Below are 26,191 nucleotides of genomic sequence, written 5' to 3' on the forward strand. Positions count from 1 at the left end.
GTTGTAACATACAAGCTACTTAGTTACTGACAAGGATTTTATAGACAGGAAGGCACTTAATGTAGGAATTTGGAGGAGGAAAAATAAGTATTTTAGGGAACTTCCCCTGCACAAGAGAAAAGAAGCAAAATGTTACATGAGAAAAAAGCATTGGACCAATGCATGGTAGAACACAGTAGAAGTCTTGCAGAAGGATCCCCCCAGCTGGATATTTTCAGCCAGACAATACGCCTTTGCCCGGGAGAGGTGAAGGAATTACCTTTCACATCCACATACCGGGGCTCCAGTAACTGGTCAGATGACAGAAATGTTTAAACAACGTATAGCTCTTTTTGTATGCCCCCCCCCCCCCCCCCAAGACAGCCTGGGAGCTGAACAGCAGCAGGCCTAGCTCTGGATTCCTCGGTGATGCTACAGTCTTTGGAAGTCCCATACTCCGCTTTGCTGATAGCCAATGTCTATATCGCTGTTCCCAGCCCGCTGTTGGCCTGTTCACAGAAGCACATTAAACCCATCCCTGATACTCCTGCTGGTTTCTAGCAGGTTATTGAAGTTCCAAGCGTGAAGGGTGGATGGAGGGTGAGAACTAATGCTCTAACAGACAAAGCTTTGATCCCCTTCGTACTTGATAAATCTCTGTGGATCCATCCCCGCTCAGAAGTAAGGATAGTCACAAGTCTATGCTCCTCCCTTTCTAACCACAACGTGCATTTCCTTGATGCGGTCTTTTATAAGCTATAGAGCAATGCATGCATACCTGGGACTTTTTAATCCAAACCAAAGCACTCCATTGCGTTACCTCCCCTCCCGGGGTAGAATAAGAAAGTACACGGGATGAGAAAAGAAGTCTCCCACGCGTGCACAGCGGTTGTGAGCCTCATCACACGGGACCATGATGAACAGAATGCAACCAGAGAGCGAGAAGCATGAGAAACTGAGGCGCGGTGCTGGTAGCCCGGCAAAGGGGAGGCCCGAGGCTGGCTAGGGTTAAGATACAACACAGGGGGGCTTAAAAGCAAAGACAAATCATGCATGTAGAAGTTAATGAAAAGACGCTCCTTGCACCACTGCTTAGAAATACAGCGGGGGGTAGAAGACAAAGTTCTGACAACGTTAAAAAGACTCGCAATGCAGATCCAGCCTGGTTTGCGTTAGTTTTAAAGTTCTGCCTGCCGCTCCTAGATGCTTTAAGCTGTTTGCTGTCAAAGGAAACTCCGGCAGGCCTGAGGCACCGGATACCGTGCGGGACCCCCGGCGGGCACCGCCGCCCCCTCCCCCTCTGCGAGCCGTCACGCCCGCCGGGCGCCCCGGGAAACGCTGTAATTAACCACGACCGCTCCGTGGCCGGGCGCCCCGCTGGCCCCGGGCGTTATTCACCGCCTTTCCCTCCGGGCGGCGCGGCCGAGCCCCGTCCCGCGGAGCGGCGGCGCTGCGGGGCCCCGCCGGGCGGCGGAGGCGCTGCCGCCGGCAAATGGCTGCGGCGGACGGGCGGGCGGGCGCGCTGGCCGCCGCTGGGCCGGGCCGCTGCTGCGACGGGGCCGGCCGGGGGCGGGCGCAGGCAGGAGGCCGCCTCCGCACACGCGGAGCTGGGGCGGGCCCGCGCCGCTCGCTCCCGCCGCCTCCTCGTTCCCCGCGGCGCTGGCGCCCGGCCCGTCCTCCCGTGCCGGCGTGCGGGTAAGTGGCACCCCGTCCTCCGCTCCCGCCCGGCGGCGGCGCGCCCTCCCCCGGCACCGCGGCCGCCAGGGCTCCTCAGCGGCCGGGCGGGAGCCGCGGCCTCCGCGGCGGGGCTGACTCCCGCCCCCAGGCTGTGGCGCGGGGCCGGGGCGGCGGGGGCCGGGGCTGAGCCGCGGCGCAGCTGCCCCCTCCCCGCGCCTGCGCCGGGCTCTCCCCGGCCCGCTCGGGGCTCCCGCGGCGGGCGGCCGCGTGGTGCCGGAGCCCCCCGGCAGCCCTGTTCTCCTGCTTCCCCCGCTCCTCCCGCCCGCCCCGGCCCCTTCGCTGGCCCCGGCCGCCCCGGCCGCCCCGGGGCTGGCGGCGGCGGAGCCGGCCCGCGGGACCTGCCGCCGCTCCCCGGCCCGGCCGAGCGCTGCCTGCCGCGGCCGCTTGGCCCGCTCCCCCGCGCCGCGCCGCCCCGGCCCGCCCCCAGGCGGGTCCCCCGCCGCCTGCTGCGCCCGCCTGAAGGGGCTGCTGCCTCACCGCGCCCGCCCGGCGGCGCCGCTGGGTCCCGGCTGCCCGGTGCCGTGGAAGCCGGCTCGGCGGCCGCGCTCCCTCCCGCCCGGCCCTGCACCCGCCGGAGCGGGACGCGCCCCGTGCCCCCAGCCCGGGCCCTGCCGGGCGCCCCCACCATCGCGCAGCGTTACGTGCTGGGGGGAATCCAGCCCTGCATTGGCAACGGCAAATTCAGCTTCTGCTGAGACGTGGTCTCTGTTGAAACTGCTGCGGAGTTGCCGTTGGTGCAGATTCTGGCTGTTGTGGAAGCACCTGTTTGCTGGGAAAGGGACCGAGATGGTTGAGCAGCCGTCAAAAAATTGCAGGCGCCTCGGCAGTGGCCTGCGCAGGTGTGATGCAGCGTGCCACAGCCGCTCCACGGGGGCATGCGCTGCCGGGCACGCTTTGGCTTGCTTCTTCGGGTAACTGTCCTGCAGAAACTTTCCCGGTGACAGCCACTGTTTGGCACAGGACGGGACTTTGTGCATGCGGGGCATTCCTCTGCTGTGGGAACGGGCCCGATCTAACAGCTTCAGAGTATTTGTGGCCAGCGTTGAGTTCTTCTAACGGCTTGTGTCATTCAGTAACTAGGTATTGCAATTTTATTTTAGAAACATGGGATTTGTCTCATTACCTCCTTCGACAGGTGTCTCGGACGATTTTCCTGTGCCAAGCGGTGTTTGGTCGCCAGGTGAAGACATTCATAAGCCATCTAGAAGCCTTTTCCATACCAGTGCTTTATAACCTGGGCTCTTTAAACTTGGCTACATAGGAGAAGAATCTGGAAATGATGGTGAATTGCTTCTGTTGGCTGTGATTTATTTTATTTTTTCTTTTTAAAGAAGGATCTTTATTTGAGCACAAACAAGTTGGTGCTGTCTGCTTGAAGGTATATTGGTTTGGTAATCGTTCTGCTCTCTTCTGCATGTGTTTTGTCTTCCGGCAATACGTATGCTTTTCTATAAGTCTGTTCTCATTTCCCTTTTGCCTGTTCTTTTTTCTAGTGCTGTTTTCAGTTCTTCATTTGAGCAAAGCATTTGAGGTGTTTCTAAAACAGTTGTTCCTGCTTCTTTACCTAAATTTGTGACCTCCACAAGGGAAAGTCCAGGCAATAAAACAGCAGTGGCTAACAGCTAACTGGTAACAGATAGTCAATAGCTCAGCACGTGGCGATTATCAAGTTAATAATGAGTCTTCCTTTAAAAACATACCCTTTAAAATGAAATAGAATATGCAACGTAGTGGCTGTAGAAACAGTACAGGATGATGTGTGTGGCTCTAAAATACTGCTTTGTACCTAGATTAATTTCCTAGTATCAGCTGAATCCTATTAACTTACAAACTTGCCTGTTGTTGCAGGCAAACTTGTCTTGACTTGGGGAAATTAATTTATTGCCAGTTATCATGAACTTTTAATTACTGATTTGGCTAGTGAAATACAAAGAACACCACCAGTTAAACACTTGGGGAAAACTCCTTTCCTCCCGCTTCCCCAGGCTCAGCTTCACTCCAGACACCTCCCCTTCCCTGGCTGTCCCCACAGGTGACGCTCCCTCCCTTGGGTGAGGCAGTAGTAGTGTGGGAGGGCAGGGCTGATGCAGGGAGGTTTCTTTCTGCTGCTGCTTCTTTCTCATTTCTGCTGCTCGCAGGTAGGCCCCTCCATGGGCCGCAGTGCCCTCAAGGGCGTCCCTGCCCCAACATGGGCACCTCCAGGGCCGCAGTACCTTCAGAGGTGTTCATGCTCTGGTGTGGAGAGCATCCTTCTAAGAGTGCATCTCCAGCTGTGTCCCTAACAATTGTCCCCTTCCCTGTGCTTCCCCCCATGTCTTTTTTAGCACGCTGGCACACACCTCCCTCGTGCTTCCCGTTGCACTTTATGCCCCTGGCGGCTCCTCCCTTTCTTAAATAAGCTGGAGCAGAGGTACCGTGTGCTCATCTGATGAGCTAGAGTTTTGGCAGGTGGTGGGTTTGGTCTATTATGGAGCCAGCTGGAACTGGCCATGACCAGCACAGGACAGTTGATGGCCTTTTCCCGTGCAACCCACTGTTACTAGAACCTGTGGTTTATTCCCAGTACGCTGGTGTGCTGGCTGGGTGATGCTGGGAGAGAGGTCCTGTCAATGCCTAATTACAGGAACTCCAGTCTACTTTTATAAACATAGAAATAAAACCAAACTTCTGTGCTGTGGCTTGCTAAATAGCAATATTGTGTCATGTCCATAGGTTGGTAGCACTTTTACAATTGCATTTGTTACTAACTTGTCCATCTGAGTAGTTGTGTCTTCTCCTATACAACTGCTGATACCTGGGTTTGGCCAGCTGGTTTCTGTAACGATCACGTTTGTGCATGTTTGCAGTTGGGATTTTTTTGTCTCAAACTTTCTCAAAGAGTTAGTTTTCCTCTTTTTCAGATCTGAAGGTACAGCTCTGCTAATGCAAAGGTGGCAGCTCAGGTTGCCAGGGAAGAGTCAGAGCTCTGCTCCACCAGCGTGAGTAGTCATGTTCTTCTCAGAGATCATTTCACTTCCTTGGTTTTTTTTTGTCCCACTCATTTGTAGCCCAGTTTTGCTCTCTCACCCCTTTTATCTTTTGGTCTGAATTGCTGCCACCTTATGTTCTGGGACTGTGTGTGTTAGAAGAGATGAACTTAGAAAAGGAAGAGATGAGATTGCAAGCTTGGGAGAATCTAGCCATCCTCTCTCAGCCCTTGTAAGAAGGAATCTTGATAGAAAAAAGGAATAATTGAGAGTAGTCATGTTTAACAGAAGGCTTGGGAACAAAAACTTTCTGAGGCACTAAATCGCTATTGACAGCAGAGCCTGTCAGCTGTGCCAAGAGTTGGCAAGAATGATGATGGTGGTAAATGGTCGGCGTAGTATTGAATCCTGCTGTTCTGTAGCCTAGTGTGCATGCTGCCTTGTGTGTGTATCAAGCCCTCTTAACACCTCCCTTCTCTCTTCCCAAGTACATACTGTTTCTAGCTGTACAAAATCTTTACTTGATGTTTAACTGAAAAATGCAGAAAGTTATGTGGTTTTCCTGAACTGTTGCAGGGGGCAGAGTCCTTGGAGTGAAGAGACTATGTGTTGATATTGCTCTTAAGCAGACAGGAAATAAGCCATTCTTCTTGCTCCTCAGGGCTTTCTGTCCTACACTGTGCCTTAAACATGGAAACTGTAGAAATGAGTAGTGTATCCTTGAAACGTCCTCGCTCTGAGGATGATGTGGCCAATGCAGACGAAATCAAAAGACAGAAGATCGTAGAGAAGTCTAAGACAGGGAACGACTCTGGGCAGAGCATTGAGACTGTAACAGAACAACCTGACAAATCTCTGCTTGAGGACACGAAAAATGAAATACCGCCCAATGAGGAAAGTGAGGAGCAGGAAGATGAGGAACTAGAGGACAGTGATGAAGATGGAGATCCAGAGAGCTTTGCAGACATGATGAAGCATGGACTGACGGAAAGTGATGTTGGCATAACTAAATTTGTTAGCTGTCATAAAGGGTTTTCTGGAATCTTAAAAGAGAGGTAACTCTTTGTCTTGTTATGTATATTAATTCCTCGTGTTAAGCAGCTGTTCTTCATTTTCCTTTTCTAACTTGCAGGATGCACTGGATTATATGTAGCCACTTGGGAGGTTCATTACTTTCTTTTCCTAGCGCTGAGACTGGAAGAAAGGTTTCATTTGGGACTTTTCTAGATTTATTTTTTTTTCTCCTTTTTACCCTGTCAAATAGAGCTCTAAAGAAAGAAGCTGTGTATGTCTAGAAATACATGATTACGCTTACCTTTGCCATTTGTCTTGCTCTCTGGCAGCAGCACACAGCATAAAACCTTACACAGTCATCCACCTTTTGTACCACTCTTCAGTGCAGATACAAGATGCGCTGGAGAACAGTGTTGAAATCGTCCCTCTGGTTCTTCTTTGCTTTTCCCTCTCGTGCTAATGTCTTCAAACACGTATATTGTCAGCTGGTCCGTTAGGCTTTAAATTATAGTCTGATCAGTTGTAATGACACTTATAAAATTTCCTTTTATGTTTTGTAACTCGGGATGTGGAATTTTACATTCTATACTTAATAAGATGTTTGGATTTTAGTAGCTTTTTTTTTCTAAATGAAACTTCTGGGGTTTTTAAATTAAATAACATCTTTGGGATAAAACAGAATGCAAATACAAAACACAGTCTGCGCTGAACCTCCTTGGTAATCTGCCAGTTTTGGGCTGAGGTGGCCAAAGGTAGCTGAGTGGTAGGAGTGTTTGTTGGCTTACAGTTTTTCTTCAATCTTAGTTTATAACACCTATTGTTAATTTAGTCCTGGCATTTTTATGGTACCAGTCACTAGCATGTCTAGACAGCTGCAGATAATGAGAGAGGACACGTAACACTCCTCAGGAAGGAATTCTGCCAGCATGATATATGGCTGTGGCTGCACAGAGGTGTGGCAAATGGGATCTTGGGGGAGATAGAGTAGAAGCGTTCTTATGGTGAAGTTTTACTTCTCTTTCAACATTTATGTTCTGAGGACTTTCTTCTTTTTTTTTTTTCCTTTACAAGCAAATGCTACTTAAAAATCATTTAGCAATTGCAACACAGATTGACTGTGCTCCATTGTCACCGTCAAATTCTTGCCGTCATAGAGTACGCAGAGTAACTGTTTATTTGGCAGATGTTCTCTATAATTGAGTATATGTAACAGAGCTAGATTTGTCCTGCTTTCCTTAGAGCGGCTAACGGGCACTTTATTCTGCATGTTATTTGAAGTGATGGAGTTAATGCATTTGTTCTCATTGTAGCAATAAAGTAGAGTCTTAATTGTCAGTAATGACTGGGATTGAGGATATGCGTTACTGATCTCTGCAAGCTACTGAGAAAATGACTCGGAATAACTTCAGCAGGTGTTTGGCTATTTGCAAAGAAGTCTGCTGAGTATCTTAGATGTGCCAGAATTCCTTCTGTGTTCTTGTGCTGTCCTGGGGGGAGGGAATAGGTACAGCTTTATCGTGGCTGAAGTTTCTTCCATGTGAATTGAATTATGTGAAATCAGAATTCTTGAGTGAATTCTGCTAACAAAATAGCTTCTTTTGAAAGGACTTTATGTGGTATGGGATTTTTATTTCTTTAATTATAAAGATAATGCATGTTTCTTCCTATCAGATACTCGGACTTCGTTGTCCATGAAATAGGCAAAGATGGACGTGTGAGCCATTTAGATGACTTTTCTGTTCCCGTGGATGATGAGGTAAATGTTGAGGTAAAGATTCGGTAATGGCTATGCTCCTTAAGCAAAAGCATCAAGAGGCTGGAAGCTGTTCTGTCAGGGTTACTGGATGTTTGTTTTCCTCCTTCAAATGTGTGTTAGGACCCGTCAGAAGAAACATTTACAGTTTTGTCAGACGAAGACAAGCAGCGTTTAGAGGAGCTCCAGCTTCTTAAGAATAAGGAAACTAGTGTTGCCATAGAGGTAAAATTAATAAATGATATAAAGTTGGGTGGGGGGGAAGGGGGTGAGAGAGTGAGTGCGTGGAAGGTGTGCGCTTCCTAGTGCATGTAAGGTATAAGAGCAGTTTGAACGTGATGCAGCAGGTGGTACAGAAATGTTTTCAGTTTAGGGTTTAATTTTGTAAAGCCTTACAGATACTCTCAAGTTTGCTCACATGAGTTGTCATTTTGATTTCAGTGGGACTGTACACGTGAACTCACGTACATGTCTTAATTTATGTGGTGTTAAAATTTTCTGGCAGTATTTTGGTTTTCTGTCTAGTAGTATTTTATAGAATAATTGTGCAAGAAGTATTAAATAAAACATCCATCCTGATGAAAGACCTATTTTCAAGGTCAGTGTTTAGTGATTTAATAGAAAAGAAAATAAATACGCTCTTCTGTAAGAAGAAAAATAAGAAGGTACAAAATGGTATTAAAACTTGGTATTTTTAAACATCTAAATACTCCGTATACTTGAAGAAAAATTGTTGGGCTAAATTTGGGACACAGAGATGAGTAGGATTAAATCTGGTAATTTCAAATAAGCATTCACACATTAAATAATTGTACCTAGCTTTTTTTTTCTTCTTTCCTTTAATGTACATAGAATACCTTTGTTTTGCCAGAGTTGTCATTAGAAGAGGGGATTTTATTAAGCACAGAAAAGGGGAATAAATTTTGAGAATTTCATTTTGTGAATGTTGAGACTGGGATTTGTAGCAAAGTTACTTATTTTTTTCAAACTGATTTTAGTAAGTAGGCTAGGCTTTTAAAAGCATACCTATTCAGTACTTTAGTGTGATTTGGTAGGTTTTCTTTAAACATGGAAAATTCAACTCTGAGAGAATCCTTCCCCTTTTGTATTACTTTATTTGGTTTCTACATGTGTGTATATTAACACAGGTAATTGAAGACACCAAAGAAAAAAGAACAGTTATCCATCAGGCTGTGAAGTCCTTGTTTCCTGGACTGGAGACTAAAACAGAAGATCGAGATGGAAAAAAATACATTATTGCTTATCATGCTGCTGGGAAAAAAGCACTGGCAAGTGAGTTTCAGTCGCGCAGCTGTTGGGTAAAGTAAATGCTAGAATCATTCCAAAGCTAAAAATCGTTAGCAAGTACTTCAAATGGAGTGCACCTCCTAAGGTAGCCTGGTTTGCTTTTTCCTCTTTGCAACTGATGCTGTACATCTAAAATGATGAAGGATACAAGGAGTGTCTTAAATTTGAATTTCTACTTGTTTGTCTTTCGAAATCATTCCTCAAATACAATGGTGTTAAAGTGAGAGGATCTTTTGCTATTTCAGTGGAAACGGGCAAAATAGGGGCTTCATTATCAGTGTTGTTTGAACTTAGCTTTCATGAAGTTACCTGGATGCATAAGTGTGCATTGTGGAAGTAAGAGATTGTAGCTGAATGCATACATTAGACTGACAGTCAGTGTAATCCTGACTGTCTTGAAAATCATGACAAAATTCTCAGTGATTTGAGTAGAGACAAGCACCTATTTGTTTTCCCAGAGTTATAGATTTCTATAATCATAATATATTTATCGTGATCTTTAAGGCTACTTCTGCTTCCAAGACCAATTATATTTGCAGAAAAATTTTATTGTCTTTATTATGAATTATTTTTATATATAAATTATGAATTTATAATGAATGAAAAATCTTTATTCATTGTTAATCACAAAGTAATGAAGGATTTTCAAAATGAAGTGTTATCCACCTCAATCTTGCTGAATACTGTTTGGGTTACTGGGGGTAAATTCAGATATTCTACATCTTTTAATGTTTTAACATTTGTTGCTACTGTAAGTTAAGAGAATTGTCTATATGCAGAATGTTGCACATTTAACAAAGCTTATTAAGGTTTGATTTGGTTTAAACAATAGGATTGTATTCCTATGTCATTTCAACCTACTACAAATGAGAGTATGTAAATCTAGCCCTTCCATTTTAAAGATGGAGATGGGATAAGGAGATAATGTAAAATTGGAAATAACACCATATCCATTTAAATTTAGTTAGTTTTTAAGGCTTGTTCGAAGTAAACATGGGAATGTTACACTGTTACTGGTACAATTATAATGTGTTTGTGTATCTTGTTTAACCATGTTTAGAAAATCTGTATGTTTGCATGCTTTATGCATGGGTTATGTATACTTATCAGCACAAAATTCTCCTCAGCCAGTTTTGTTCTCTGTTGGTTTGTAATGGTTTTACCCCCACCTTTCCCTTCTGCTGCTTCTATTCTTTAACCATTGTTACACTCCAGTGGTTGTTACTAAGCTGACCAGTCTGATTTAAGAGATACCATATGAAAGAATTCAAGCATTTGAAATACACTGAAAAGAATATAGTGATGTGTCTCTAGGAGTAAAACATTATATGAAGCACCATCTTGTGATGCAGAGAAGCATCATCTATTTAAACCTTGATTCCTAAGTTTTGGAGCTACAGACACTGGTGCACGTTGGTGAAGATGTGTGCAGTTTCAGTGACCGTGTGCGTAAATGCTTATGAATGTAGGATTTAAGAGTGCAAGTTCTTCGTGGTCAGGATTATATTCATCTTTCGTGTGTATAGCTGCTAACACGTCTTAGTCCTGAGCAGGTTCCCCAAGCAAGAAACATTTTAGAAGTGTAGAATATTCAAATATTAGCTGAGATACCTAGGTATCTGATTATTTTGTTGATAGTGTAAAAGATTACCAAAAACACTTTCCTAAAATCTAAAATGAGAAGCTGCTTTGTGTCTATAGTAAGTTTACACCCAGAATACTTAAAATACTGTCTTACTAAATTGTCAGTAAACTGCTGTTTCATCATTGTCCACAAATGAAGTTTGTTGCATCTCCGACTGAAGCTTTCCATATGTTCACTGTTTGCCTCTGCACGATTCCATTGCATAACTGTCTAAATTGCTGTCATCCACCACCTAACTGTTGGATGCTCCCTAAAGCATAAACAATCCCATAACCATAAACCCGCATGTTCACCTCTAAAAACCCTTCGACAGTCTAAAAATTAAACACTACTCTTTTGTGCTCTTTATGCTATGCATTGGGACAGAGGTCAGAACTGCAACAGGTAAGAGATGTTGACATTTCATGCTAACAAAATGAAATGCCAACCATTACGACCTCCTAAATAGCAACAAGACTGGCCAAACTAGTAACAAATAATTCTTTAAAAACTCCTACACATAAGTAATGCTTAAAATTTCCCAAAACACCAAGAATTGGGCTTGTGTTTCCTTTTTTCTTCCTAGTGCAGTATAGGCAGTAGTCATTCAGTGCAGAGAAAGTTTGCCAGTAATAAGTGATGTAAATTATCAGTTTTGACAATACTGTTTGACATCTATGGTAAATTTTCCATTGATTTCATTAAGCCAAGCCTTTGCCCTTCAGCCTTGCGTTTCAGACTATCTGTCTGAATACACTATCTGTATTTATACAACTTTAAAAGTATATATCGTACATCCCGATATTAAAAAAGAGTCCTCAAATTGCAGCAAAAGGTTTGGAAAAAGGGCTTGGAAATAATGTTTTTACTGTCAAAAAAAAAGGCAACGTGACTCAAACATAGCAGTAAGGACTGCAAACCATCCTTCTGGTCCACCTGCCCAGTTGAATACTTCAAAGTACTGGATGAGGAGTCGTTAAATACTGGGACTGTAGCTGCAGCCTCCCAGTACTCAGCATGGCTGGCAGTGAGGTGGATAGGCACATGGCTGTGATGCCCAAAGCATGAGGAGCCCGTTAGTATATATAGCATCTATAGCGGGTGTCCTCAAACCACGGCCCGCGGGCCGGATACAGCCCCCCAGGGTCCTCAATCCGGCCCCCGGTATTTACAGACCCCCCCTGCCCCGCCCCTGCCGGGGGTTTGGGGGGGGGGAACCAAGCAGCCGCAGATGACTGCCTGCCACTGCATCCGCGTGCCGGCCCCCTGGTTAAAAAGTTTGAGGACCCCTGGTCTATAGCATCCTTTTAGCCTAACCCAGATTAGGGCTCACTTATTGAAGGGTGTTGAAATGACCATGTGCGAGATGGATTAGTTTAAATTTAAAGAGCGATTCCAGCTGGAGAAGACTTTCCTTGTGAATCACGCTCTGTGTTCCTCTCTTCCCTTTAAATCACTGAGTTCTTCAGGGAGGACCTTGCTTTTCAAGCGGAGTGCGGTGTTTCACTGACTGTGTGAGAGCAGTCGTGGCTCAGAAGGGAGACCAGCAGGAGCACGAGTTCTCTTAACAGGCTTTGGACCGCACTGCTCAGTTTAGGTCCTAGGAAACTCCCTAAGGGGGGCTTTCCTTAGAAACTGATGGTACAAGACAAGTGTTGCAATAATTTGTAAGTGATAAAAACCTACATGTATAGTATTTTATACTGTAACATCCAAAATCGGTTTTGCAGAAGTGCTTGTGCGGATGGCAGTGTCTCAAAAAAAGCAGGAAGAATTATCCTTTACCAGAAAGTTCCCTGAAAATTAAAGATGCTCACTGTCTGTGTGGTATATCTGGGCTTTTTTAAACTTACTTGAACAAAAAGAGCAAAATTTCCCAGGAAGTTTCTTCCTGCATTGGTGTTCATATACTGGAATAGGACTGGCTTTTTCGGTTAGCTTTTGCTGTTATGAAAGATGCTTAAGCCCTTTTTGTACAAAAACAGGAACGTCTGCTTGGTGGCCACCAAGAGATAAGGGACTTCTTATTTAAAACAAAATAAATCCTTAGTTTTGTTATAAAGACAAAGAATTTATAAACAAAGCACCTCAAAATTGGTTGCTAAGCCTGTGTAGAATCAGCCCGCCTTCTTAATAGTGCCATCAACGGTGGATGATTGTAAAAGGGAAGTTTTATCTCTGGAGGCTTTTATGTGCAACAAAAGCTTGACAAATACATTGACAGTTTTCTTCCTTCTCTAGAAAATGCCAGGTCATTGTACAGAATTGTAATTCAGTTGTTAGTCTGCAGGAGCTGAAGTTATCTCATCCTCTGGCCTTGTCTGAACATGGCACAGTATCTGGCTTTAATTATTTGTTAATGTCTGCGTTGTGCCAGATTTCTCTCTCTCACAGGACTTTTAAAAACAATTCGCCTTGGAGTAATCTTTTGTGCGGATACTTTTTGTAGGCTCTTATAGATGACCATGCTTCTGCATGACACACGGAAAAGAAATCCTACAGAAATAAATGTTGGTACTATAATAATTGTAGTCTTCCAGCAAATAGGGCTCCAATGGTCCTCATCTGTTAATTACAGAAGGCAGCAGATGAATTGTAGAGTGGCTTTTATTGCTGAAAGTCAGTGTAATGATAATGTTTTTGAGAAATTTAATCAGACAATATGGCAGTTAAATGGCTAGGGTCTATTTTTAGGTAATGTAATGACAAAGGAACTGTCACCATTTCATTGAAGATTTTCTGGGTGACAGAATTGATTAAAGAGAAGTTTCCAGCCCGGTGGAAGGGGAGAAGGTCTTTTTCAATGTGCTTTGCAGCTTTTGCTGTCAGTAACTCGCTTTGTCCATTTTTTTTTTTTTTTAACAGATGGGAATTAGCAGAAATTTACTCTTACATATTTGTTTTAAGCGTAGCTGCAATGGCAAAGATATTAATTACATTTTTTAAAAATGACACTTTACAAATTTTAACCTTTTGTTTTTAAAGATCCAAGAAAACACTCTTGGCCAAAATCTAGGGGAAGCTACTGCCACTTTGTACTGTACAAGGAGAACAAGGATACTATGGATGCTATTAACGTCCTATCCAAATTTTTACGGTAAGGCTGGCTAGCATGCAGTCCTCCCCCTGTATATTTTGTGTTACTGTGAATGTTATGCTTCAGAATTATGTATGACCAACACAAATGATTACTATTGCCTAATTTGTAGCCAGTGTTTTTAAAAAAAGTTATTCTAGAATATCAAATTTGAAACTCGCAAGTTTTGGAAGGAGGTTAGAACGGAACAAAACGATCCCAGGAAATGTAAAAGTACTTTGCTACTTCAAAGGAAAAAGGTCCACAATTGATCTGAGAAAGGCTTGGCAGCTCCAAAGCCTCAATGTGTGTAACTTGAAGTAAAAGCCGGCTTTTTCCCAGTGTGTGAATATATGCAAGTATGTTACGAACCTGTCAGATATTGTTGCGATAATATGTTGATCAGTTCCTACGCAGTTACAGTTCACAAACTGTTGTTCCGTGTATTAATTTCTCCATGGCAACACAGTCTTAGTTCCTTTCACCCCATCAAGTGCAGCAACAAAATGATTTGCCAAAGGCATGATGTTAACACACAGAATTGTAGAGGAAGGGCTATTTTAAAATTGGGTCAGATCGGTGATCTACTTGTAGGGAAACTTCCCTGCTTTTTCCCTCCTTTTCCCTTCACTCTTCCTGTCCATAAATAAATGTTTGTAATCTAGACTTTAACCAGTATACTACTAGTATTTGTATTTGAGAACAGAATGGTAGGAGCATAGTTTGGTGGAAAAACGTATGTAATAGCAATCCTGCAACCCCCTGGTGCCCATAGCTGGAATAACTGGAAATACTCCCTGTGCAACACAGGCTGCAAAGTACAGAGCGGAAAGGAAAGGTGATTTTCCTCTCAAGGAAAGAAATGGATCAAATTTTAAATTAACGTCTCATATTCTCACATAATGTGAATGCATGGATTTCAAACAGACATGTTATTTGAAGTTTAAGGAAGAAATGGACCTGAATTTCTAGTGACATTAGTGGTGGCTGTGCATTTGTGCATTGAATGGATATACAGAAAGAAGTACTTCAAAGCTCATGTTATGAAAGCACAGTTACGGTAAAAGTGAATCTGTCTACATATAATTAAACCGGAGAAATTTCCCTGTGTTTTATGTACTTATAGTTGAGATTAGAAAATGTCAACATATGTCAAATTGTAGCCTGGTTCTGGGGAATATATGCGTGTTTTCTGGGTTTAATATAGAAGATTAATAATTCTAGGTAATTATGCTGAAATTATGTTTGATCTGTGGCTATTTTAATATACGTAATATCTGTTACTGTTGCTTTTAAGAGTGAAGCCAAACATATTTTCCTATATGGGAACTAAGGATAAAAGGGCTATAACAGTTCAAGAGATTGCTGTTCTCAGGTAAGTGAAAGTATACTGGAGTATTTGCACTTCTACCATGATAGCTTGAATATTTCAGTAAATACCTCGAAGACTCGGTATGCATGTGACACAGATGGCTGATGCAGGTCCTGGTCTTGTAAAGCACCTGTATTAATGAAGGTGCTATAATCCTTTTTTATTCCATGGCGACTGCTAGTATTTTCAGTCAGCGGTGCTCCGAGTCACAGCCTAGATACATGTGTTTGGCTGAAGCAGCGGGCCAAATTGTCTGCGTGCTTTTATGCTGTGTGGCTCCCGTGCAACAGCAGAAAAACAGAATGACGCGGTGAAAACTATGTCCCATTTCCTTCCTGACTTTTGTTTCCCCCTTCCTCCAGCTGGAATCCTATTTTCTTTCTCACTGAACTCTCTGAACAGCTCCAGAGAAGGATAACTGCTGCCTTTGCTTATCTGTGAGCAGCCAGAAGGGGCAAAATTAAGAGGAATTTCTCCTGCCTTAACCTACTCCCATAAGTCCCCTATTAAGAGAAAATAACATCTATTTAGTCATATTCCAAGATAATTGTATGGTTTCTGGTCACTTGAAATTAGTGTTACATCCATAAGTGAGAATGATGGATGCCTTGCAGTCATACATTGTGATTTCTGTTAGCTTGCTGGGATATTCTACCTTGACTACTATTTACAGCCCTTTTAAAACCGCATTGCTCAAGTGAGGAATTCCAAGGTTTGAGAGCCAGAAATTTGATCAAATTCTTGTTAAATGGAGGGCATTCACTAAATTGTTCTTATTTTTCCTCCCAGTCGTTTGCATGTGCATATGTTTGCACATATAAAAGGAATTAGTAATTTGTGTATTGTGAGAAGCCCCAGATTCTTGTTGCTGCAAGGCAAGTTTGCAAAGTGATGTCCGTTAGTTAAACTTGGGGTGTGGTGTAGCCATCTCAGGTGCCGTTCCGTTTACTTTTAACATGATCGCATTTCATGTTGTGCCCATGAGCTTCAGTGTATTGTAAGCATTGATTATGGGGGGCGGGGAGCATACTGATTTGCGGTGTCTGTTCTGTAGTGCCACAGTACCCAGCTCTCCTGTGCAGCGTTGGAGAAGGATGGCACAGGAGAGGAGAGATCACCATTTATCAGCCCGCTCTGAGCCAAGCACGCTGCCCATGCTACTTGATAAACTTGTCTATCCTGGTACAAGTTTTAGTGGAAGTGTCAAAGAGCAGCTTGGTGATGCAAAAAACAGAGTATGCTTCCAAAAGTACTAGCAACAGAAATGACAGATAGGATTTCCTATTCCTTCATCTGCACTAAGCTTACACAGTGGCTAATTACTTAACTCTGTGTTTCTGGCTGTGCTAACTGGCGTGTATTCATGGTGTAGTTACTCCAGTAAAGCAGAGTTCAGCTTAGGGGCTACAATTTACGTCAATATTGCAACATACTTCTTTTTGAGTGCATACTGTAACAGAGATGTGAAAAGACAGTACTAGCAGTCTTTGTCATGGTATACATTTTCTCTTATATGCATAGCCATAATAGTTACCGGTTCTTTTATTTTAGATTTTTCATTAAAATACTTTGAAAAGGCAACAATAGAAAATCGGGGAAACTAGACTCACTGCTTTTTGGTTTGAAATACCAGCATTTCTATAGTTATTTAATAATCTACTTTTCTAAGCATAGGTTGGTCACTGTTGTCTGTTTCTTTTTAGAATCACTGCACAAAGACTTGCTCATTTGAATAAATGTTTGATGAACTTCAAATTAGGAAATTTCAGTTACAAGAACCATCCACTGAAATTAGGAGAACTGCAAGGGAACCATTTCACTGTTGTTCTCAGGTAATATGTCAGTATGTATTTAGACGGTTCTGTTAGAAATTTTATTTTCTTTTTCTTTTTTTTTCTTTAAATGGGTAAGAGATACCAGTGCATCTTGTGTTACAAAAAAGAAGGAAAGTCCTTCAATTGGCAGGAATCTGTTGAATTTGATATGTGCTGTGTAATGTTGATGTTGAGCTTTAATATTAGGGGGATCACCAAATAGTTTAAACCCTTAGTAGCCTGTCTATAACTTTTTTGTTTGCTTGTTTTTTAAATGCTAGAAATATAACAGGAACTGATGACCAGATAGAGCAAGCAATGCATTCTCTCAGGGAAATTGGATTCATTAATTACTATGGAATGCAAAGATTTGGAACCACAGCTGTTCCCACATATCAAATTGGCAAGTACGTGTTGTCTTCATCCCTTTTTTTTTTAATTTTATTTTTATCCCTGTATCACTTCTAATGTATTTTTGGGAACTTTTTCTAGCATATTGCATGTGCCAGTTTTAATTCTAGATTCAAGAAGTAACTTGTTTCTGAACTTGCTTCAGCCGGTATCTTGCATAATACCACTACTTTTAATCTTGCATAAATCAAAACACTAATTTTTTTTAATAAGTTGGCTAAATCTCCTTAAAATATGTTTAGTCTGTTATTAATACACTTTCCTGTTTGAATCTTAGAGCTATTCTACAGAACAATTGGAACGAAGTAATGGATTTGATATTAAAACCACGACCAGGAGGTAAGGACTGAAAAATGATACGCAAAGTGTTTCTGCTTGTCCTCCTCCAAGAATTGTATGTTCAGGAACAACACTTTCAGATTTTGATTCTTTTAATTTGAAAGTATGTTTGTGAGAACAGCTTTGTACACGTGTTGTGGTTTAACCCCAGCCAGCAGCTAAGTCCCACACAGCCGCTCACTCACTCCCCTCCTGGTGTAATGGGGGAGAGAATTGGAAGAGCTGAAGTGAGAAAACTCGTGGGCTGAGATAAAGACAGTTTAATAGGTAAAGCAAAAGCCACACAGGCAAGCAGAGCAAAATAAGGAATTTGTTCACCTCTTCCCATGGGCAGGCAGGTGTTCAGCCACCTCCAGGCACGCAGGGCTCCATCACACCTAACAGTTCCTTGGGAAGACAAACGCCATCACTCCAAACAGCTCCCCCTTCCTCCTTCTTCCCCCAACTTTATATACTGAGCATGACATTCTATGGTATGGAATATCCCTTTGGCTAGTTTGGGTCACCTGTCCTGGCTGTGTCCCCTCCCAGTTTCTTGTGCTCCCCCAGCCTTCTTTCTTGAACACCTTGCCTTAAAAATGTCCTCGATTTAATATAAACATTACTTAGCAACAACTAAAAACATCAGAATCTTACCAACGCTATGCTCACACCAAACCCAAAACATCGCTGCACCAGCTACTAGGAAAAAAATGGACTCTATTCCAGCTGAAAGCAGGACAACATGCTAGAGCCAGTTAAGCAATGGAGAGCTGTCTTCAGACTGTCTGCCTTTCTGCTTCTCTTTCCTTGCTGTGCGGTTTCTTGCAGTGGGGGTGAAAAGGAACCTGAATACTTACAGTCTGCTCAGTCTTCACGTCAGGCCTTCCAGCCCCAGCTACTCTGTGATCATGTTTATCGGTATAATTACCATGACTGAAGCTTTTACATTTTTCAGCTGCTTTAACAGAAGGTGAGATGGATGCTTTTTTGGTGTGTAGTTAAAATATTTCTGTTTTACATCCTCATTCTAGCTGAAAAGGGATACTTAGTAAAATGCAGAGAGGAATGGGCAAAGACTAAAGATCCCGCAGCAGCCCTCAAGAAACTACCTGTAAAAAGGTGCGTGGAAGGACAGCTTCTGCGTGGACTCTTAAAGTATGGAATGAAGAACATAATCTCTGCATTTGGCATAGTGAGTGTAAAAGTGCTGTGGGGTATTTACTTAAATAAACATTCTTTTGATGATATGAATTTGAAAGGGTCCTATGGATGCTTGGTGAGTGGAAGGTTAAATCTTTATCCTGCTTTTTTGCTTGAAGTACTGCTGCATGGTGACCGACGACATCTTTAACTAATATATGCATAATGAGCTTTGCAATTTATACAACAATCTCTCTGGTGCATTGGAAGCAACACAGCTATACTTAGTAACCATGTATAATACAGAGCTGCGAATTGTGCAGAAGTTCAGTTTCAGAATTTTTCTGTTGCTTTAGAAATATAAATCAAACTGATAGTGCACTAATTAATCAGCTTGGCATAGAGGTGGTGGATTCACTGTCATTTTCAAATACTGTAATCAAGATCAAGTCTTTGGAGAAAATACCTCATCACCAGCAAACTACTGGGCCCATTGCAGGAGCCAAGGAATAATGTCTTGTTTACAAAGAAGATAATTAGAATAACACTGTGCTTTCACATCTGCAAAGTTTGCTTAAGATTTCAGGAGGTTGAGTATATGAATTCAGTGTTTGATCATAGCCCCAAGTGTTTGATGAGCTGTTGCATAAAATAAATGAAAGCTTTTTTTTTTTTTTTTTTTCCCCTCCAGATTTAAGCCCAGGGGTTTTTTTGTGTGGATTTCAAATGTGTAAAAGAATTACTTCTTCACTTACCCTTTTGCCAAATAATGAATAAAAATTAAATCTGTGTACCAAGAAATTGTATTAGTCTTGTTGCTGAAGAAGTAATGTTTCAAATATATGCCTTTTGTTATGATGGATTAAAAAAAAAAAAACCTAAAAATACATCTTTCTAATGTTTCTTTTTTTTTCTCTTTTCCTCTAGATACCAAGAAATAATCGTTTAATGTATATTCATAGCTACCAGAGTTATGTGTGGAATAATATGGTGAGCAAGAGAATAGAGGAGTATGGGCTTAGAGCTGTACCAGGAGATCTCACACTTAAAGGAGGTAAAATCAGACAAGCAAAAAGCCAGTGGTGCTGTGTAGTTCAAATTGCTAGGAAAACAAGGCACATATCTGTTTATGTGATATTGCTTACATATTTTCTTCTCCTCACGCATTTTGGTCTAGTGATTTCTGAATCCATTGGCCAGTTTTAGTCAAATTTTGCAAGGAGTCTGAAGTTAGGTATTACACTTCCATGAGCTGTTGGTTTGCTTTTTTTCCAAATAGCTGGGTAGGGAAAATAGACTACGAAGGACTAATTGTTCTCAAGGATGAACTCCAACTTAATTGAGCTATGGAGAACTGTCAAAGGATGTTATGAGTGTTTTAATCCCAGAAGTTTTTATTTGCGTTAGTATCTTGTGAAGCACTGTTAAAACTGTCCTCATCTGGATTTGCTCCAGCTGTTCCCTGGGGTGAGAATATCCACAGTATTTCTTCTTCACGTACGCCTGATGCCTGGTAAGGGGACCCTTGACCTAGCAAACCTTACTTCATTCAGCTTTCAAAGTCACTGGAAATCAGGCTGTGATTATTCTGGTAACTGGCAGCCTTGAAGACTGTTACTTCTTTTCTTGGATATGTTGTCTATTAAGTGGAGATAAAACACAGTAGTTATCCCTCTCAAAGTAGGCTTGCTTCAATCAAATGATTCATTTTAAATTTAGCTAACGTTAACTGTCACAGGCATCCGTACTGGTAACTGTTCATTTTTCTGTCCTGATTGTAGCCACAGCTGTTCATATTGAAGAAGGAGATGTTGAAAACTACACTATCCATGATGTAGTGATGCCGTTGCCTGGATTTGATGTTATTTATCCAAAGCATAAAAGTAAGTCTTACTGTTCACTTACGTACTTCCTCTGCAAATGTAAGTCTGCTTGAAGATGATTCTTAAAAGGAAGATTAGATCTATGCAACCTTGGCGACCATTAAAACAATAGACTATTTTAAATCTCTGATACGTTACTGTCAGCCTCTCCCATTGTGATGGTAATAGTCTGCATTGTAACTTGTTTCAGTGAACATAAATCTATTCCATATTTCATTTTAGCTAGTAGCTTTTCTAAAGAAAGGAATTTTTTACTGAGGCAAAATTATTTATCTCGGCACAAGGGGAAGAAATGGTGACGTGTTAATTGAAAAGTGTATGCATTTGATTTTTAAACTGGAAAACAAACCAAACTTCTAGAATTTGTAACCCAAGCATATGCTTGAAGTTAGGAAACTAAGAACCACATCTGTTTAATTTAATATTAACCAATATGAATGTTTTAAAAATTAAAAATAAAGCATATCTTTCATTTCCTGTATATACAGTATTGGATGTAAATGGTTTTTAATGGAATAGGTCGAGTGATCTATAATTATTGCATAGAACATGATGTTGTTGTTAAGGCATAGAGTTGTAGAATCATTTCTGTTGGAAAGGACCTCAGGAGGCCATCTGGTCCAGCCTTCTGGTCAAAGCAAGGTCAGTGCTATGTTCAGGCCAGCTTGCTCAGGGCATTATCTGAAACTTTCAAGAACAAAAAGTCTCTAAGTTCTCTTCTAAGTTTTCTCTTCTCAAAGTTAAAGAAGCTTCTCTCAGACTGTCCTCCCAGGGTATGGGCTACAACCCCTGGCCATTGGGGTGGTCCTCCGTTGGACTCATTCGAGTTTATCAGCATCTCCTTTGTGCTGAACACACTATTCTTAGTGCAGTCTCATGAGTGCCAGTAAGGGGCAGTAAGGTTTTTCTTGGTGTAGCTACTGCCTAAGCTGTTGCCATTAGCTTTTGTTGCTGCCAGGGTGCTCTGTTAAGTCTCCTTCCCACCGGGAGTGCTAGGTGACCGTCAGCGGAGTTGCCCCCTAGCCTGTACTATTGCAAGGAGTTAATCATTCGCAGGTACAATACTTTGTCCTTGTTGAATTTCATGAGGTTCCTTTTGGACCATTCCTTTAGCCTAGGTCCCTCTGAGTTGCAGTCCTGCCTTTGAGTGTATCGACTGCCACTCTGGCTTGATTTTGGCCGTCAACTTGTTGGGGTGAATTCCAGCTCCTCCTCCACATATGCTAATAAAGGTGTTTAACAGGGGACATCGCAGTTCTTGAAGAATTCTGCTTGTAACGAGCTCAAACCAGTAGTGACTTCCCTTTGAGATGATGAGCCAGACAGTTCTTGACTCATCTAGCAGTCCACCCACTGTAACGTTCTAACCTTGGATACAAGGATGCTGTGGGAACATGTCAACAGACTTGCTAAAGGCAAGATGGGCAACAGTTACTGCTCTCCCCTCATCTACAGGTGTAATAATTATTTAATCACAGAAGAAAGTAAGGTTGGTGGTGTTTTTTTTTTTAAATTTTCTTTTTTTTTTTCCCCTTTGGTAAAACCATGCTCATTATTATTCTCATTGTGTGCCCAGAAACATGTTCCAAGAGGATTAGCTCTGTTATTTTTCCTGGGGACCAAAGTGAATCTGACTGGTCTGTAATTCCCTAGATGATCTTTCTTGCCTGTTTTGAAGATGATTGCAGTCACCTGGGTCCTCCCCAGAGCTCCACAATCTTTCAGAGATGGTAGAGAAAGGCTTTACCATGATGTGAGCCAGCTTTCTCAGCCTGTATCTTCTTCCACTACTGGTAGTCCCTCTCTTTCCTGAACCTTGTCTCTAAGAACAGAGGCTTGGGAGACCTTTCTGGTCAAGACTGAGGCAAAGGAGGCACTGAGACCTTCAGCCTTATGTCTATCACTAGACCAGCTGCCCTGCTTAGCAGAAGACCAACATTCTCCTTGTTGTTGTCTTTCATTACTGATGTTGCAGTCTTTCATTACTGATGTTGCAGTTTAACTCTTGTTGCTCTTGATGTCTGCTGCTGATTTCAACTCTAGTTGAGCTTTGGCTTTCCTAGCACCGTCCCAATGTGCCTGGACAATGTTTGTGTATTCCTTCTCTGTAGTTGGCCCTTGCTTTCACCTACTGTATGTGACCTTGTGTATGAGCCGAGTCATGAGTTCCCTACTTAGCCAAACCAGTCTCCTAATACATATACTTGTTTTCCTCACTTTTGGGTTGAACTGCTCTTGTACTTGTTTGTCCTTAAAAGAGTCAAGTCTCTTGAGACTCTCTGCCTGTCAGTCTCTGAAACACTGAAAGGTAAAGATCTGTTCGTGATGAGGTGTGGCTCTGAACCACACTGAGTTAAAAGAAAGTGGAAAGAAAAGGTGCAATTTTTTACATTGAATGTATTTATACTGGGATTTGCCCACAGTAAGCCTAAATTATTCCTGTTTAAAATTCCCAACCGCATGAAGTAATGCTGGCAATTGCACTGCAAATCAAAAGCACCAGACAGCATTTTAGCTGCAGTATATTCCTGTATTTCCATTGCCTTCCCTAAATGTGCACGCTCACTTCAGGATACAAGACTGTAATATAATTACTTCTTCTGTTGGCAGTGTACTTAAAGGTCCCTGCCAGCTAATTTCTTCAGAGGGCTCTCAAGTCATTTCACTCTGCTGCTTTTTCAAAGATAGAGCAATAGGTAGTCTGGCCTCCCTCCCCTCCCCGCAGTACCTGAGATGATCTTAAGAAGTTTAGATAACTGAACGCATGTATGAGATGTCAATGAAATGTCAATAAAATAATTTTGTAAATTTTGGGTTTTGATGAAATTTGGATTTACTAAGATTCTTTCTTGGTTACTGCCTGTACTAATCAGGTTGTAGAAGCAAATATTGTAGGTAATAATATTTGCAGTAATTTATTTTACACTTCTGTGTGACATCCCATATATGCTGGAAGCTACTAAATATAAAGGAAGGCACTATCCGTGAAAACAGGCTGTTTCAATCAGTTGCACTACGCTCTCCGCTTTTAAATATTTTCCTCTCTTGCAGTTGGTGAGGCCTATAAGGAAATGCTACTAGCTGACAATCTTGATATCAACAACATGAGGCATAAGATCAGAGATTATTCACTTTCTGGAGCATACAGGAAGATTATCATTCGACCTCAGAATGTCAATTGGTAAGTGAGGAGGATAAAGGAAATTGCACTTGAATTGACAACATAGAGTACATGTGGGATGACTAAGTACAAGAACTATTAGATGGACCCACAGGACATACATATGGACTGGAGCATAAGCAGGGAGGAATCTCTGTGCATCTCCCTTGTGGTTTTTATGCAGCTAGCTGAAGTTGAACCTAACCTTTTTTCTTCCATGGTCCTTTCTGTGAAGGCTGAGTGTTAAGACATCTATCTAGTTGTACACTCCTTGCAAGGGCTTGCCTGAACACTTCATAGATAATTATTTCTGTTGAAACCGTGATAGATAATATTCAAAACAGGGTTTTTTTGTAGTCTTGCTGTGAGAAAGTTGGTCTCAAATTACCTGTCTATCAATCAGAAAGATTTGTGTCACTTAAACCTACTAAATCACTGTTGATAGAGATAAAACCTAGTTGTCATATGACAACTGGATAAATACCTTTTAAACAGGTGACTTTACAGGTGTGCAGAAAGACTTGATCACTGATGCACAGAAGAAAAAAAAAAAGGGGGGGGGGGTTTAGGACTGAGACAAAAATACAAATGTTTACACTTCATTTTAATTTCATAAACTGTACATCTTGTATAGCTGGAAGTCCTGACAGCCCAAGAGGGAAAACAGATGAGTTACGCAAAGAAACTTCTCATTAATTTTTTTATTTTTTAAAATAATCATCAAACAGAGGCAAGTCTTCTACATAAAGCTTTACCAGTTACTGCACCATAGATGCCACCTTACCTTATTTTGTTAGAAAGTCAATTCCATTTTGGTTGTAACTGCTGAATTGGAATAATGATAAATAATAATAAATGCTACTACTAAATTAAAATATAAACTTACATAAAATAACAAAATATATAAATGTTATTGTAAATAATAAAAAATAATAATTTCAAAATCTTATGTATATTATAAAGGGACATCGTTGCATATGACGATCCCAGAATCCCGTTATTTACTACAGATTTGGATAAACTGGAAGGAAAACAATTACCGGTTCTTCCTACAGGTAAGTTTGTTTTGCTGCTGGCGTTTGCAAAATAGAAAATTGATCTGACTGTTGCTTTGAAGAGCTACATACTGAAAGCTCTTTAAAGGAAGAGCTTAAATTTAACTAGACTTTCAAGCAATGGTATTAAAGATATCTAAAGTTAGGTGTCTAAATGAGGACCCTTATTTGTCAAGAGTGTCTGTATTGACTGTTACATTTTCTTATAGGCATCTGTAAAATTGAGCAAATGCTTAGCAGTAAATGTCTGAAATGCTTGAAGGTGCAATTAAGCCACAAATTGTCTGTATGGTTGAGCATGTGTTATCGGTGCTGAACACAAGAGACTACTCAAATACTTAACAGAATTCAATGGAAATTTTTTTATAGAACTCTGGTCACAAGGTCTTTTTGACACTGCTTTCCAGAGAAATTGAAGAGGCTAGGGAATTCAGTTTTGAAAGGAAAAAAGTTTATTTTGCTTTTAAAAGAAGAAAACCTGCAAAATACTACTACCTGCTGAGAAAAAAATGTTAGAAAGTTGTTTCATGAGATTCCACAATGGACTGTAAATGGGAGTGTGGTGGCGGCGATTGTTTTGCTTTATGGGTTGGGGGGGGTTGGTTGTGGAAAACTTAGTCAAGATGGCATCTGGAATAAGCATTGCTTACGGCTTTAATAACTTTTTCTTGCTTTGTGTCTTCTCTTACCCCTTGTGATAGATGGTAAATTCAGGGCACTAAAGATGGAGTTCTCCCTTCCCCCATCCACTTATGCTACCATGGCGATTCGAGAAGTTTTGAAAATGGACACAAGCATAAAAAATCAGACACAACTGAATACCACCTGGTTACGCTGAATGAACTGCAAAAATTACTTGATTTTAACATATATAAAGTGTTTTCCTATTTCCATGTTCTGTACAAATCTTAAAAGATTGGTAGCGAGAGATTTGTATTTTTTTAAGTTTTTATCAGCGCTAGCGTTTAACTTCAGTAGTCATTTGCAAGACTGTAATATAATAGAGATCTTAGTGACTGGTGGTTTTTAATGAATGAATAAGTTGCTTGAGCTGTAACACGGGTGCATCTTTGAGAAACAAGCGTGGAAGTTTCAGACCTGGAAGAATGTTTAGCTTTGCTTTTTTTTTTTTTTTTTTTTGGGGGTGTGTGTGGAGGGCAAGCACTGAGTATTTTCTGGAGTTCAGCACACCTTTAAGTCTCTTCAAATACATTACTTTACAGCTTGGGAGAATGAGTTATGACGAAATCAAGATATCCACGAACACTTATATCACATAGCATTTGCACTGATGCGGTAGAGGGTTACGTTAGCAAGGCTTTTTATGTGCTGTAAGGATGTACAGCTGTTTTAATTAGTTGGCCTTTTCATTGAGAAAATACTTTCGCGTATTTTCCAGCTTTACTAATACCTGTACCAAAGAATGGGTACTGAAAATAAATTGACTGGAAAGTCTAAGCGTGTTACCAGGACCTGCTTCCTTTACGCATCTTGCCGGTGCATGGCCGGCAGGGGATGAGCCGGGCTTCTGGTAGGGGAAAAAAAATATTATTATAAAGCTGTCTAAAAAGACCTTGC

At 41.7% G+C, this 26,191-nt stretch overlaps 1 protein-coding gene across 9 annotated transcripts; it reads left to right on the forward strand.

Annotated features, from left to right (window-relative positions):
- Positions 1–1,540: 1,540 nt before the first annotated feature.
- On the forward strand, positions 1,541–26,068 carry PUS7 (pseudouridine synthase 7). Of its 9 annotated transcripts, none has more exons than XM_040594376.1 (19): positions 1,541–1,674; positions 2,852–3,094; positions 4,617–4,694; positions 5,259–5,737; positions 7,368–7,464; positions 7,573–7,674; positions 8,598–8,742; positions 10,769–10,786; positions 13,367–13,478; positions 14,755–14,832; positions 16,533–16,661; positions 16,925–17,050; positions 17,332–17,393; positions 18,407–18,567; positions 19,443–19,569; positions 20,297–20,398; positions 23,450–23,579; positions 24,522–24,613; positions 25,315–26,068. In XM_040594376.1, exons 4-19 carry the CDS (start codon positions 5,373–5,375, stop codon positions 25,449–25,451), a joined length of 1,983 nt encoding a protein of 660 aa, XP_040450310.1. In that variant the 5' UTR covers positions 1,541–1,674; positions 2,852–3,094; positions 4,617–4,694; positions 5,259–5,372; the 3' UTR covers positions 25,452–26,068. The 9 variants fall into 9 exon arrangements, with proteins under 9 accessions (XP_040450310.1, XP_040450312.1, XP_040450311.1 ...); XM_040594378.1 differs by having other exon boundaries at positions 5,344–5,737; XM_040594377.1 differs by having other exon boundaries at positions 2,852–2,998.
- The last annotated feature ends 123 nt before the right edge of the window (positions 26,069–26,191 follow it).

The sequence above is a fragment of the Falco naumanni genome, chromosome 5, assembly GCF_017639655.2.
Source record: "Falco naumanni isolate bFalNau1 chromosome 5, bFalNau1.pat, whole genome shotgun sequence".
Lineage (NCBI taxonomy): Eukaryota > Metazoa > Chordata > Aves > Falconiformes > Falconidae > Falco > Falco naumanni.

What these genes read in the sequence shown, in the direction of transcription:
- PUS7 (XM_040594376.1), top strand. Translation starts at nt 5,373, where the DNA reads ATGGAAACTGTAGAAATGAGTAGTGTATCCTTGAAACGTCCTCGCTCT. An exon ending in ATTAAAACCACGACCAGGAG is followed by an intron (nt 17,394 to 18,406) that starts GTAAGGACTGAA and finishes TCCTCATTCTAG; the next exon opens with CTGAAAAGGGATACTTAGTA. An exon ending in AGATCTCACACTTAAAGGAG is followed by an intron (nt 19,570 to 20,296) that starts GTAAAATCAGAC and finishes TCCTGATTGTAG; the next exon opens with CCACAGCTGTTCATATTGAA.